The following is a 15,473-nucleotide window of genomic DNA, read 5'->3' on the forward strand; positions in this document are numbered from 1 at the left end:
GTTTCCATCCATCCTTCTCTATCAGTGAGAAATGTCCTCTCCATGCAACAAAGAGAAGGACCAAGCAACTGTGTCTTAAACAAAGAAGAATTAATTTTTCTCACATTAACAGTCCGGCAGTCAGTGCTCATGGCACCAGATCAGCTCTCCAGCCATGCCATTTAGGGTCCTGGGCTTTTCCTGTATTTCCCACTTCACCATCCTCTGTGCTGATTATCATATTACAGGTTTATCTCCTAATTCATGGAAAGATGCCCACCGTAGCTCCAGACATCAAGTCCAAGTGGCATGTACGTCCATCTTTTCACAATAGTTTTCCCAGAAATCCCATTAGAAGAATTCTGATTCTCAGATCTTATAGGTCAGGATTTGGTCCCACAGTCACGCCTAAATACCAAGGCAGCAGAGAACCTGGGGAATAAAAGTAGCTTTACTATTTGGACAGATGTGTCTTTTTTGGTACTGAATGCACCATCAACACGAAAACAGTGGGGATTCCAGTATCGGAAGAAAAGGGAACTGGACAGCCAGTCAGCAACCAGCCAATTCTGACACCTCCCAACACTAGATTCACTCACTCCCTCCTGCTCAATCTCGTTCCAGGTTTCTTGTCAGTTTTCCTTCATTTCTCTTCTCTCCTATCTATGGCCCCTTGAAAAATGAACTTTCGTGCATGTTTATTAACACCTCACCTTCCTCCTTGAGTCAAATAATATTACAACCACTGGTACTGTTTGCACCTTTAACAGGTGAGGAAAGCTGGAGTCCAGGAAGACGAAGAACCTTGCTAAAATTTGCCCATCCCCTGAGAGGCACACCCAAGAGTAAAACAACACTGTTTTTTTGCTGCAGTGTCATCAATAAACTGCTGTCAGTCACTGAGCAGGAATCAAATGGGATGGTTGGACAGAGACAAAGAATCATGTCGTAGTTTAACACATAGACTAGAAATGTAAAAATACAAGATTTAGGACTCCCAGCTATTCTGTGTGTTGGGAAGTATGTGCGCTCACTCGGCAAATGCTCACTGGATGTTTATTATGGCAGAACCATGAGCCTTGAGCAATGCTTATAGTAGCATCTCACCCAACTAAAGATCACTCATCCTAGAATCTACAAAACTTTAATTCTTGAAAACCCAGGCATTAAAAAAGAGAAAAGAACTCTTCTTTCTCAGGCCCTCATTCATAGCTCCCTGGCTCACACTTTACATAGAGGTCTACATGTCATGTCCAAGTATCTGCATTTTTAGCCACGGCAGATTTAAGTAAGAAATTAGAAATGGTAATGAGTGCACCAAGACTACAGAGCAGTCACATTAACGATAGTTGAAGTGACAGCTGGTAAAGAACCATGGAGGAAAAAAACACAAGAAGTTGAAAGAACTCCAAAAGCACAGGAGTCTGTGGTCAAAGTTATAGGACATGAATGCTCTCAAGGGCCCTAACGTGTCAGTATCTTAGCAAGTCCAAGCTCAGACTGCTTCCGCATGACAGGCCAATAAAATTGAGAGATAGGTTGTTGGGCTAAGGAACAGTGCCTTTATTCAAAAAGCCCCCAGACCAAAAAGATGGTGGACTAGTGCCCCAAAGAGCTACCTTTCCCAGGTTTCTTTTATGGAACAAAAAGCATGAGGGGAGGAGGTAAAGTTAAAAAGGTGGTAAGTTGTTGCAAATATTTTCTGTTCTAGCCAGACTCAAGAAAGGATATGTTAATTTCTTCTTTCCCATAGCCATTCACTGGAGGAACTGGTCAGGATATTTCCTGTGAGTTTAACAAAGGTATTATAGCTTAACCCTCAAGCTTAACTCTTAACCTTCAAGGTTCCCAGAGATGAGCCATTATGTATACTTTAAGCTGTAGGCAACATCCCTTTGGTGATTAAGTGTAGCAAGAGCCATACAAAGTTTAAAGTAAAAGAAGCCATTTCATTATGGAATCAGAGTTGTTCTTCCCCATTACAAACATGATAACCCAAATTCATTTGGTTTCAATAGATCTCCACACCTTTAGAAGCAAAGTGAAAAAGTGAAAGTGTTAGTTGCTCAGCTGTATCCAACTCTTTACTACCTATGGTTCCTCTGCCAGGTTCCTCTGTCCATGGAATTCTCCAGGTCAGAATACTAGAGCAGGTTGGCATTCCCTTCTCCAGGGTATCTTCCTGACCCAGGGATCAAACCTGGGTCTCTTGCATTGCAGGCAGATTCTTTACCATCTGAGTCACCAGGAAAACCCTTACAAGTAAAGCTACAACCCAAAATACAATCAGACACACCAGTATAGACTTTTCTGACAAGTTTTGCTAAAAGGGGGAGATACAAAATAAAGATGCACCTGGTGTGGGGAATGAAATGTCTTTTCTTTAGTCTTGTTTTTAAGAAGCGGGAACACAGCATGTTTCAGGAAAGAGGTGAAAATGGATGTGGTTGAGAGAGAAGGGAGAATCATCGATCCATCTGGAGCCGGAAAGAAGGATGGAAATGGGGGGTAGGGGGGACGCTGACTTTGGACCAGTGTGAAGAGGGCGCAAAGGAGGCAGAGTGTGCAATGTAGGCTCAAGGAAAGAAGGAACGAAATCATCATCTAGGAGACGGGAGAGTGCATAGAACAGAGAGCCACTGCCACGTGGCATCAAGGCCCCCTCCCATTCTATTCGAAGGAAGAGTAGTGTGCCTGGCACATCTGGGGACCACAGACAATTCTGCTCGTGAGTCAGTGCTCTGTAAGTTCTGCAGTCAGACTGCCATGAGGACAGTCAATAATAAAGGCATACTTCTTGAGAAATTGAGTGTCTAGTTCATCTGGCCCCGAACAAGTCATAAGAAGAAACTGGACTAAGACAAGATCATGAAGAGATATTGAGTACCAGGATTTAGTCAGGATGTTACAGAAACCAGTAATCAAGAATCCAAGCACCACACTCGGAGAGTTGGAGAACTCAGGTTTATTATGCTGGTGGGCCCAGAGGAGTTAACACTCTAAGCTCTGAGTCTCAAACAAAGAGGTTATAGAGTTCTTATATACCTACTAAAGTAGGTTAACTATATAGTGGGTCAACCTACTGTAACAAGCCAACACTAGCTGCTAATAGGCTGATTTAAACTAAGGGGTTTCACGTGCATGGAAACAGCAATCAAGACAGGGAAGGGGATGCCTGACCTTTACACGGACAGGCATGATTAAGCAGGTTTGCAGGGGCAGGACAAGGGTGAGTGAGATAAACTCCAGTTCCTAGTATTTTAAGTCCCCACTTTCTGAGACTATGTGACTATGATCAGACTTTGTAAGGGGCAAGCTGAGTTACAGAGGCAGAACGAGCAAGAGGTTATGTAAAATTTTAATGTTTCCTCTTCAAGGACATTGGTGATGTCATTGTTTTTGTTTTACTTGTTTTTTTTTTTCTTTTTTCTTTTTTTTACTGTTTCAGCTGTATTGGGGTTATAGACCATTGAATTTTTCAAGGTTTTTTGCATATATCTCAAAATCTCAAATTTGAAGTCTTAAATTTTCCTTTAAATGATCATTTCTTTTAAACATCTGTTTATGTTATTCACAGATTGAAGGAATGAATCAAACAGCCTGAAAATATTTTGCTCCCAATTCCCTTAATTTTGGCAGAATATTCTTAAAGTATCTATCCAATTTTTCAAAACCTCCAGAGATTGTCTCAGTAACCCCATCCACTGTTTAATGATTCCTGTAAGTAAGAGATGACTCCTTATAACTAACTTGAATGTCATCTCTGGCATAAGGGCACAGAATAAATGCAGCCTCTTCCCTTTGTTACTTGCCAAAACAACAGTGATAACAACCTTCCAAGAGACACAACAGCTGCAGTGTTGCCTTTGTTTGGTAATGTCCACCCACTTCTAAGATCTCATGAAAGTAACTAGAAAATCTCCACTAGGAGGTAAACAGGTCACAAAAGTAACAAACTCTCTGCCTGCAAGTGAGCGCATGTGTTCTAGGCTGCTGAAAAGGAATGCTTTCCCCACTGCTGCTTCATCAACACCTACTTCTGGGTTTCTCAATCTGGGCACTATGGACACGTTAGGAAGACAAATCTTTGAGGGAACTGTCCTGTGCATTGTGAGATGTTTAACAGCATCACTGGACTCTACTTATTAGATGCTAGTAACACCTCCTGCCAAGTGGTAATAATATAAAATAAATCTCCAGACTCTGCCAACTGTCCCCAGGCTACAAAATCGTCCCTGATTGAGAGCCACTGGCTTGGTTCTACCTCTTTTCAAAAAGTCTAAAGAAAAACAGCTGATTACAAATCAGTGTTTTTTCATCTATAGCCAATAAACCAGATTTTCAAGCATTTGAATTATCTGTAATAGCTTCAGATTTTTTTAAGAAGAAATTTTTTACTGAAGTATAGTTAATTTATAATGATTCCAGTGTACAGCACAGTGGTTCACTTATATAATACTTAGTTATATAACATATAGTTCTGTAATTACATAGTATATTTAAGAATCCTCTATTACTACTGGTATTTTTATTTGTTTTGTTGTTGGATATCTGAAATAGTTATTGATAGTTAGCATTTGGGCTTCCCTCGTGGCTCAGGTGGTAAAGAATTTTCCGCACAATGTGGGAGACCTGGGTATTTAAGATAGAAATTATAAAATAAATGGGTTAAATATATGGAAAGTTTGTACTTGGTTTTCTTTGTTTTGTTGTTTTAAGTTTTACTTCCTAACAATGTATTTTAGCAAATTCCTTCTACACTTTTGATGCTGTGGGTAGTTACCCCCAAAATAGGAATATTGCATATTTTTCCATAGAGTATAAAAGGGATTTCAAACGTTGGTAATAAGACACAGATTCCAATAAAACTCTTATCTTAGTGTTTGCCAAGTCATGGCTATTCAGAAATACTATTAGCAATTAAACATAGCAATTATATTCACCTCCTTTACTCTGAATTTAAGTTTGCAGAACTGACTTTAATGCAGTGACTGCACTGATTCCAGAGCAACACAGCTGACATTTTTCCATATTAACATTTAATGTTGTTACAGAATAAGGGCTATAAATTCACTGAGTTATTGTTTTGTGTAAAAAATGAGTTCCCCTAGACACATCCAAAAGTGCGTGCGCATTTCTGTCAAAAAGTAAAAGCTAACTTTTATTCTACTAAAGATAAATCAGTAGGAACTTAGTTTCAGAGACATATTTATTGAAACCTTTAAGATTTTAGTTCTGATAGAGGGATTCAGGATTTAAACATGACCCAGGTCAGATCATGTCGCTCCCCCCCAAATGATAGCCAGCCCCATCATAACCACTTTACTATATGGAAACTATTGAAAGCAGAGTTCCAAAGAAAAGCAAGGAGAGATAAGAAAGCCTTCCTCAGCGATCAATGCAAAGAAATAGAGGAAAACAATAGAATGGGGAAAAGTAGAGAGCTCTTCAAGAAAATTAGAGATACCAAGGGAACATTTCATGCAAAGATGGGCTTGATAAAGGACAGAAATGGTATGGACCTAACAGAAGCAGAAGATATTAAGAAGAGGTGGTAAGAATACACAGAAGAACTGTACAAAAAATATCTTCATAACCCAGATAACCATGGTGGTGTGATCACTCACCTAGAGCCAGACATCCTGGAATGTGAAGTCAAGTGCGCCTTAGGAAGAATCACTACGAACAAAGCTAGTGGAGGTGATGGAATTCCAACTGAGCTATTTCAAATCCTGAAAGATGATGCTGTGAAAGTGCTGCACTCAATATGCCAGCAAATCTGGAAAACTCAGCAATGGCCACAAGACTGTTAAAGGTTAGTTTTCATTCCAATTCCAAAGAAAGGCAATGCCAAAGAATGTTAAGTTGCATTCATCTCACACACTAGCAAAGCAATGCTCAAAATTCTCAAAGCCAGACTTCAACAGTACATGAACTGTGAACTTCCAGATGTCCAAGCTGGATTTAGAAAAAGCAGAGGATCCAGAGGTCAAATTGCCAACATCTGGTGGATCATCAAAAAAGCAAGAGAGTTCCAGAAAAACATCTATTTCTGCTTTATTGACTATGTCAAAGCCTTTGACTGTGTGGATCACAACAAACTGGAAAATTCTTCAAGAGATAGGAATACCAGACCACCTGACCTGCCTCTTGAGAAATCTGTATGCAGGTCAAGAAGCCACGGTTAGAACTGGACATGGAACAACAGACTGGTTCCAAATTGGGAAAGAAGTATGTCAAGGCTGTATATCATCACCCTGCTTATTTAACTCATATGAAGGATACATCAGGTGAAATGCCAGGCTGGATGAAGCACAAGCTGGAATCAAGATTGCTGGGAGAAATATCAATAACCTCAGATATGCAGATTACACCACTACTATGGCAGAAAGTGAAGAGGAACTAAAGAGTCTCTTGATGAAAGTGAAAGAGGAGAGTGAAAAAGTTGGCTTAAAACTCAGCTTACAGAAAACTAAGACCATGGCATCTGGTGCCATCACTTCATGGCAAATAGATGGGGAAACAATGGAAACAGTGGCAGATTTTATTTTTCTGGGCTCCAAAATCACTGCAGATGGTGATTGCAGCCATGAATTTAAAAGACGCTTGCTCCTTGGGAAAAAAGCTATGACCAATCTAGACAGCATGCTAAAAAGCAGAGACATTACTTTATCAACAAAGGTCCATTTAGTCAAAGCTTTGGCTTTTCCAGTAGTCAAGTATGGATATGAGAGTTGGGACATAAAGAAAGTTGAGCACCGAAGAATTGATGATTTGAACTGTGGTGTTGGAGAAGATTCTTGAGAGTCCCTTGGACTGCAAGGAGATCCAACCAGTCAATCCTAAAGGAAATTAGTCCTGAACATTCATTGGAAGGACTGATGCTGAAGCTGAAACTCCAATACTTTGGTCACCTGATGCGAAGAACCAACTCATTGGAAAACACCCTGATGCTGGGAAAGATTGAAGGCAGGAGGAGAAAGAGACAACAGAGGATAAGATGGTTGGATGGCATCACTGACATGATGGACATGAGTTTGAGTAGTCTCCGGGAATGGGTGATGGACAGAGAAGCCTGGAGTGCTACAGTCCATTGGGGTCGCAAAGAGTTGGACACCATTGAGTGACTGAACTGAACTGATATGGAAACAAGGACAGTTTCCTCAAAATCGCATTACCAACATGCTTCACTTCACTTCTTCTTTGACTCTGGCCCTTGAATTACATTGCTGTTATTGTTCAGTTTCTAGGGCGTGTCCAACTCTTTTTGAGATCCCATATGACTGTAGCCTGCCAGACTCTTCTGTCCATGGAATTTCACAGATAAGAATACTAGAATGGTTGCCATTTTCTCTTCCAGAGGCTCTCTCCGACCTAGGGATGGAACCTGAGCCTCCGGCATTGCAGGCTGATTCTTTGCCTCTGAGCCACCAGGGAATTATATGGGGACCCAATTAAGCCAAAGAGAAGTTAAGATCACTGAACAAAGTCTGGACCATCTGTCCCTTCTTTGTGCATTACCCAGACCCACAAAATGCAGACAAGGCACACACATATTTTTAGTGATAGGAGAATGACAGTAATTTGCTCTTCGGCAGATAAAAAGAAAGTCACTGATTTTCATTCAGCACTGTGTTTCACTTGGCAATTAGCTCTTGGAGCTCTCCCTCAGTTTTTCCACCTACTTAATCTTATAGGGGGCTTCCCAGGTAGTGCTAGTGGTAAAGAACCCATTTGCCAATACAGGCAAATGTAAGAAACACAGGTTTGATCCCTAGCTCAGGAAGATCCCCTGGAGGAGAACACGGCAACCCACTCCAGTATTCTTGCCTAAAGAATTCCATGGACAGAGGGGCCAGGCGGGCTACAGCCCATGCGGTCACAAAGAGTCAGACATGATGGAAGCGACTTAGCACTCATGCAATCTGATAGGATTTCCAAGAGAAGGAAGATATTTAAGTACTTCATCAAAAACAAGTCTCTGTTGTTGCAATTAAAATTATAATGCATATTTTCCAAATTGCTTCAAATTTTGACTGTAATATTTATTTGAGTTCTTACACACTAGAATAATTTTTCAGTTAGGGTGCTTTTTTAAAAAATCATTTATGAATTTCTTAAATTATAAGTGATTTTTGTATGATATGACAGTATTTAACTTAAAAAGCTATAATCACAAAAATCTAAATTCATGTATCTCGAAAAGCAAGATAGCTTTGTGCCAGTACTGAGTACTAACCTACACCATGCTGACAGAGCCAGCGCCTCATCACTGCCGTGCTGTCACTGTCATCAGACGGCCCCTGCATCACGAGTGCTCTGCAAGGTCTTTTTCATTCAGTTCTGAATCTATCACTACACAGTCTCTGTTGAAATTATTGATATTCTGATTCCACTGCATAACCCCTCATAGCTCAGTTGGTAAAGAATCCGCCTGCAATGCAGGAGACCCCGGTTCACCTCCTGAGTCAGGAAGATCCCCTGGAGAAGGGATAGGCTACCCTCTCCAGTATTCTTGGGCTTCCCTTGTGGCTCAGCTGGTAAAGAATCCACTGGCCATGATCGACCTGGGTTCGATCCCTGGGTTGGGAAGATCCCCTGGAGAAGTGAAACACTACCCACTCCAGTATTCTGGCCTGGAGAATTCCATGAACTGTATAGTCCATGGGGTCACAGAGAGTCAGACATGATTAAACGAGCTTCTTCTTCTCAGTGCATAAATATATCCAGGAAAAATGAAAGTGTTAGTCGCTCAGTTGTGTCCAACTCTTTATGACCCCTTGGAATGTAGCCTGACGGGCTCCTCTGTCCATGGGATTCTCCCAGCAAGAATACTGGAGTGGGTTACCATGCCCTTCACCAGGGGATCTTCCTGGCCCAGGGATCAAACCAGCATCTCTTAGGTCTCCTGCATTGACAGGCAAACTCTCCACCATCTGAGCTACCAGGGAAGCCAGATATATTTAACATTTCATTTACTATAGTCAGAAAGTCTTCAAAAATGTATTTAGAAGTTCATCTACTCCTAAGCCACATACTTTTCCTGTTATTAAACTCGGCAACACATGCACTAAATCACATTTTCTTAAACTTCTCTGTCTCATCTGTTCGCTCCTTATCTGAAAAGAGCTTACTACCAAATTTAGGACTAAATTTAAAAATAAGCAAAAAATGACTCAAAGGAAACTACTCATTGCCCTTCTGCTGCCTTTCTCTTCCGTGGATGCTTGGTGACTGCACTTTGCAAATTCATACACACCCGAGGTGAACATAAACAGAGGTGTGAAAAGGTGTTTGCTTACTCCATTTAAGCTCCACATCCAGAAATGACTGAATCTTCCTTATTTGGATCCAAATGGCATAAAATCATCTGAACAGAGATTCAGTGAAGAGGAGCCCATCAGGATTGAGGAATAGATAGTGTAAGGCATGTATGGCCAAGCAGACCCAACGTTATAAGTTTATATTGGGAAAAGTCATTTTTTATTCCTATCTTAATAATTGCAAAAAAAAAGAACTGGACCGAATTGTTTTAACTCAGAATGAATTAAAGGCTTTTATGTAAGATGGGAAACCATTAAACTCCTAGAAGAAAACATAGGCAGAACACTCTTTGACATAAATCATAGCAATATTTTTTTTTTAATCTGTCACCTCAGGCAAAGATAACAGAAGTGAAAATAAACAAATTAGACCTAATGAAACTTAAAAGCTTTTACACGGCAAGGGAAACCATTAACAAAATGAAATGACAAAAAGGGACTTCCCTAAAAGTCCAGTGGTTAGGACACCACACTTCCACTGCAGGGGGCGTGGGTTCAATCCTGGATTGGGGAAATCAAATCCCACATGCCATATGGCATGGCCAGAATTTTTTTTTTTAATTTTTTTAAAAATTAAAAAGACAACCTGCTGAATGGTAGAAAATATTTGCAAACGATATGACCAGTAAAGAGTTAATATCCAAAATATATAAATAGTTCATACAATTTAATATCAAAATAACAACTTGATTTTTAACATTAAATAGGTGTCACACACAACTGCCCCAACTCCCACATATGAGTGAGCTCTGGCAGTTCCTACAACCTGGCCTGTTCTCTTCCTCCCCAGTATCAAACCAGCCATGATCTTCAGTCAACAGTAAGAATGCAAGAAAGTCCTTTATTGACTGTTCAATCCATTCTGTTTTTCTTTATAATTGACTATGATTCTAGAAAGCCTCAAAGATGTACAAACTTCAGAAGGACAATAAGCAACAGAATTATCTTGGATTCTATAATAATCTTTGAGCTCATATATATCTGGAGTTTTAAATGGCAAAATTAACTTATGTCCCTCCACACAAAAATGTGCACATAGATATGAATAGGAGCTTTATTAAAAACTGCCAAAGCTTGCAAGATGTCCTTCTGTTAGGTGAATCAATAGAATCAATCAATATGTTTCATTCAGACCATGGAATATTATTTAGCACAAATAAGGAATGACAGGAACCTTAAATGAAATTTATAAGTGAAAGAAGCCCATATGAAAAGGGCAGGAAGCATTTTATTGGATGCTACATGCTACAGGGCACAGGGCCTGCCCTCAGGAACCCGCTACAGTAGTTCCTACTGCCTGGCCTGTTCTCTTCCACCCCAGTACCAAACCAGCCATGATCCTCAGTCAACAGCAAGAATGCAAGAAAGGAGGGAGGTGGGAGGGGGGTTCAGGATGGGGAACACGTGTATGCCCGTGGCGGATTCATGTTGGTGTGTGGCAGAACCAATACAATATTGTAAAGTAATTAGCCTCCAATTAAAATAAATAAATTTAAATTTAAAAAAAATGATTGGATGAAAAATTTTTGAAAGAGAGAAGGGGAATTGAGCTCAACTATAAAGTATGGGCAGACCTTTCATAGAAAAGAGGAATGAGGAGGACATTGCAGGTGGGAAACACGAGAAAAGGCAAAGAGCAGGGAATCCGGCATTTTCTGAAGATGTGGAAAAGAACTTCGTTTAGGTGTGGAGGTTCTTGGAAAAGCATTGGCATCCGGCTAAGGCTCAAGGTGAGGCAGCATAAGGAAGGCGGGACCTGCCAGGATGACAAGAAGTAGGTTTGCAGACTGTGGGGAGTCACTCTGTGCAGGGCCTTGTGTAAACTGCTCTCCCCTTCCACATCACAGTCACTCCAGGCAGAGCGCAGAATGTGCCCTGCGACCTGGGCTACTTCCCCTGCGGCAACACCACCAAGTGCTTACCTCAGCAGCTGCAATGCAACGGCGTGGACGACTGCGAAAACGGTGTGGATGAGGACAACTGCGGTGAGCAAGCCCCAGGGTCACAGCTGGGCGGGCACAAGGACCGGGGTCAAGTCCTGGCAGGAACCAAGGGCAGAAGGGCCAGTATCAAGTTGCTGAGACTCTTGAAATAGAAATGGGCAAAGAGAAATGAAGTTGAAAATCAAAATACATGTCACTCAAGGAAATCTTACATTTGTTTTATTAGTTTAAAATATTTATTCTTATAAAGAAGATGTGGTATTTTATACATATATAATATAATATACATGCAACAGAATACCACTCAGCTATAAAAACGAGTGAAAGAATGCCATTTGCAGCAACACACGTGGCCCTAGAAATGACCATACTAAGTGAGGCAAGAAAGACTGATACCATAGGATATCACTTTTATGTGAAATCTAAAACATGACCCAAACGACCCTATTTGCAAAACAGAAGCAGACTGGTAGACATAGAAAATGAACTTATGATTATTGAATGCATAAGGAGATTCAGGAGAGACCAATTAGGAGTTAGCAACTAACATATACACACTTTTTATAAATAAACAATACAGACCTACTCTATAGCACAGGGAATATATTCTTTACCTTGAAATAAACTATAATGTAAAGGAATCTGTTAAAGACTATATATATATTATTCACTCAGTATGATAATTTACATGTGTGTAACTGAATCACTTTGCCGTACACCAGAAACTAACACAACGTTGTAAATCAACTATACTCCAACATATTTTTTTAACCCATTCTCTTCTATGTATTAGTATCACAGCCACTATTTCAAGAAAGTAATGATTGTGGCACATGGTTAAATTTAAGCCATAGACCTGCTCAGTTAATGCTTAAGACACAGAATAGTGGAACTGTGAGGATGGGCTCTGGGGACAAGGTTGAGTGGTTGAAAACTGGTGCAAAAATAACCAGTCATTAACCTTGAAGGCATTTCTTAACCTCTCTTAGCCTCAATTTCCTTGTGTTGAGAATAGAATTTGAAAAAGTCCATGGACAAGAGCAGCCTGGCAGGCTACAGTCCATGGGGTTGTAAAGAGGTGGACACAACTGAGCGACTGTAAACACACACACAAGGGAATTTGAGCAGATTGAATCAGAAAAGCACAGATATGCAGCAGACGCTGTTTGTCAGCTGCTGTTGCTTGCGCTTATCGTTCACTTGGTACAATTATGAAGGGAAAATGAGGCCTCCAAAAACAGACAAAATCAATAAGTCCAGCTTACCTCTCTCTTAACTAACAACCATATTTATGACCTTATAAAGCCAAAAGTAGGGCTTCTACACAGTTAAAATTTGGCTTTCAATTGGGTTTTTGTTCAAATTTCTAAAGGTCTCAAAAACACAAATTTATAAAAAGAGTTTAAATTGGCTGGATCTGGGGGCAGGGGGGAAATGGGCCTTGGTTAATCGTGTAAAATAATGAGATTTCTCACTCATGGAAAAATAAGATACTATTTTTAGAGGACCAAAACATGCATGCACAATTTTATGCTGCATAAACAGCTGATACCTCACTGTTATCACTCCCTGAAGCATTGCAGACTTTTTAATATTAATTTTATTTATGTATTTTTGGCTGTGCTGGGTCTTTGTTGCTGTGGAAGCTTTTCTCTAGTTGCAGAGAGCAGAGGCTCCTCTCTAGTCATAGTGCGAGGGCTTCTCACTGTGGTGACTTCTCTTGCTGTGGAGCACAAGTCCTAGGGCAAGTGGGCTGAGTCGCTGCTGTTCCTGGGCCCTAGGGCAGGGACTCAGTAGTTGTGCTGCTGCTGCTGCTGCTGCTGCTAAGTCGTGTCAGTCGTGTCCGACTCTGTGCAACCCCATAAACAGCATCCTAACAGGCTCCCCCGTCCCTGGGATTCTCCAGGCAAGAACACTGGAGTGGGTTGCCATTTCCTTCTCCAATGCATGAAACTGAAAAGTGAAAGTGAAGTCGCTCAGTCGAGTCCAACTGAGCAACCCCAAGGACTGCAGCCCACCAGGCTCCTCCGTCCATCGGATTTTCCAGGCAAGAGTACTGGAGTGGGTCACCAGTGCCTTCTCCACAGTAGTTGTTAGCCATGGGATAAGTTGCTCCACAGCATGTGAGGATCTTCCAGGGCCAGGAATTGAACCCACATCTCCTGTACTAGCAGGCAGATTCTTCACAACTGAGCTACCAGGCAAGTCCCTATTACAGACTTTTTAAGGCATTGCCTTAAAGGAATTAAACTTCTCGGTCTGGAGAACTGTCTCTAGGTGGTGGCAGTAACTCAGAAGTGAGCACACTGTCTATATCTGAGCTTAGGCTGCAGTTGCCTTTGTTTGGGATGGCTGTGCAAATGTTTTTCTTCTTTAAATATATATATATCACCTTGTTAAAAATAACTAAATACTATGTAATTTTTTAAACTAAGAAAAATATGTCCTGCCCATTGCCAACCACTTCACCCTCAAGCTGCTAGCAATTTCAGACAGAGTGACAGGAGCTACCCCCCACCCCCCAGTTGAAATGGTGGCAGGAAGCAGAAGGAGCACTAAATTCACCCCCAAACAGCTTCGCAGGGAAAAGGGTTTTGGAAGTTTTGTCTTTGACTTAAGTTTAAAAGACCAAGTAATAAAAGTAACAATCTTAAAGTATTGAGCTATCAACTGAGAAAACAAGCACACACACATACAAAACCTAAAAGTTGAGAATTACGGTTTATTTTGTGGACATACAGAGGACTTAAGCCTGGGAGACAGCCTCTCAATAGCTCTGAGAAATTGCTCTGAAGAGGTAAGGAAGGGAGTGGGATAAAGAGGAGTTTTTGCAACAAAGACCAGGTAGTTGGAACATCAAAAGATTACTGCTAATTAGAGAAGACTAGCTATCTCAAATTAATGAATTCAGCACTTTTTTGTGTTTGGGAAGATGCAGGAGCCTGGGCTCATTGAAATCATTCCTGTGATATGCACCTTATCTAGAGCCAGTATCATGATTTTCTCCATCCTAAACCCCTTCAAGGTACAAGTCAGGTGAGGGCTGCAGGGTCTGAAGCCTTGGTGGCCACAGCATCCTTTGTTTGCTGACATGGCAGGTGACATTATATATTCAAATCCTTAAACTCTAGCAGTTTCTCGGAATCCGGATGGAAGCAGTATCGCATGGAGGTTTGAAGATCAGGCTCCCAGAGAACTAGGCATAAATTCTGGTGAAACGTTTTGTAAAATGGGAATGATAAGAGTATCTGTGTCTGTGGGCTGTTCAGAGAATTCAATGTAATTCTGTATCTAAGATGGTGAGCAGAGCACCTGCAGACTGACAGATAATTTTATTGTTGTTCAGTCCCCAAGTCATGAGCAATTCTTTGCAGTCCATGGACTGAATCATGCCAGGCTTCTCTGTCCCTCACCATCTCCCAGAGTTTGCCCAAGTTCATGTCAAATCCCTTATGATTATACAGTGGAAGTGACAAAGGGATTTAAGGGATTAGATATAATGGACAGAGTGCCCAAAGGAAGCAGTGATCAAAACCATCCCCAAGAAAAAGAAAGGCAAAAAGAAAAACTGGTTGTCTGAGGAGACCCTACAAATAGCTCAGAAAAGAAGAGAAGTGAAAAGCAAAAGAGAAAAGGAAAGATATAACCATCTGAATGCAGGGTTCCAAAGAATAGCAAGGAGAGATTTAAAAAAAAAAAAAAAAAGCCTTCCTAAGTGATTAACGCAAAGAAATAGAGGAAATCAATCGAATGGGAAAGATTAGAGATTGCTTCAAGAAACTTAGAGATACCAAAAGAACATTTCATGCAAAGATGCATACAATAAAGGACAGAAACAGTATGGACCCAATAGAAGCAGGAGATATTGAGAAGAGATGGCAAGAATATACAGAACAACTATACCAAAAAAAAAAAAAAAAACCTTAATGATCATGATAGTGTGATCACTCATCTAGAATGCAAAGTCAAGTGGGCCTTAGTAAGCATCACTATGAACAAAGCTAGTGGAGGTGATGGAATTCCAGACGAGTGTTTTCAAATCCTGAAAGATGATGCTGTCAAAGTGCTGCACTCAATATGCCAGCAAATTTGGAAAACTTAGCAGTGGCCACAGGACTAGAAAAGATCAGTTTTCATTCCAATCCCAAGGAAAGGCAATGCCAAAGAATGTTCAAACTACTCATAATCACATTCATCTCACACACTAGCAAAGTAATGCTCAAAATTC

At 40.7% G+C, this 15,473-nt stretch overlaps 1 protein-coding gene across 1 annotated transcript in view; it reads left to right on the top strand.

The window, feature by feature from the left end:
* The window catches only part of RXFP1 (relaxin/insulin like family peptide receptor 1), a 116,368-nt gene that overhangs the window by 22,562 nt on the left and 78,333 nt on the right, over positions 1-15,473 (top strand). Inside the window, exon 2 of the mRNA XM_013970550.2 lies at positions 11,150-11,287. Coding sequence (XP_013826004.2) covers positions 11,150-11,287 — 138 coding nt within the window. The remainder of the gene's footprint in view (positions 1-11,149; positions 11,288-15,473) is intronic.

Source organism: Capra hircus, chromosome 17 (genome assembly GCF_001704415.2).
Source record: "Capra hircus breed San Clemente chromosome 17, ASM170441v1, whole genome shotgun sequence".
Classification (NCBI taxonomy): domain Eukaryota; kingdom Metazoa; phylum Chordata; class Mammalia; order Artiodactyla; family Bovidae; genus Capra; species Capra hircus.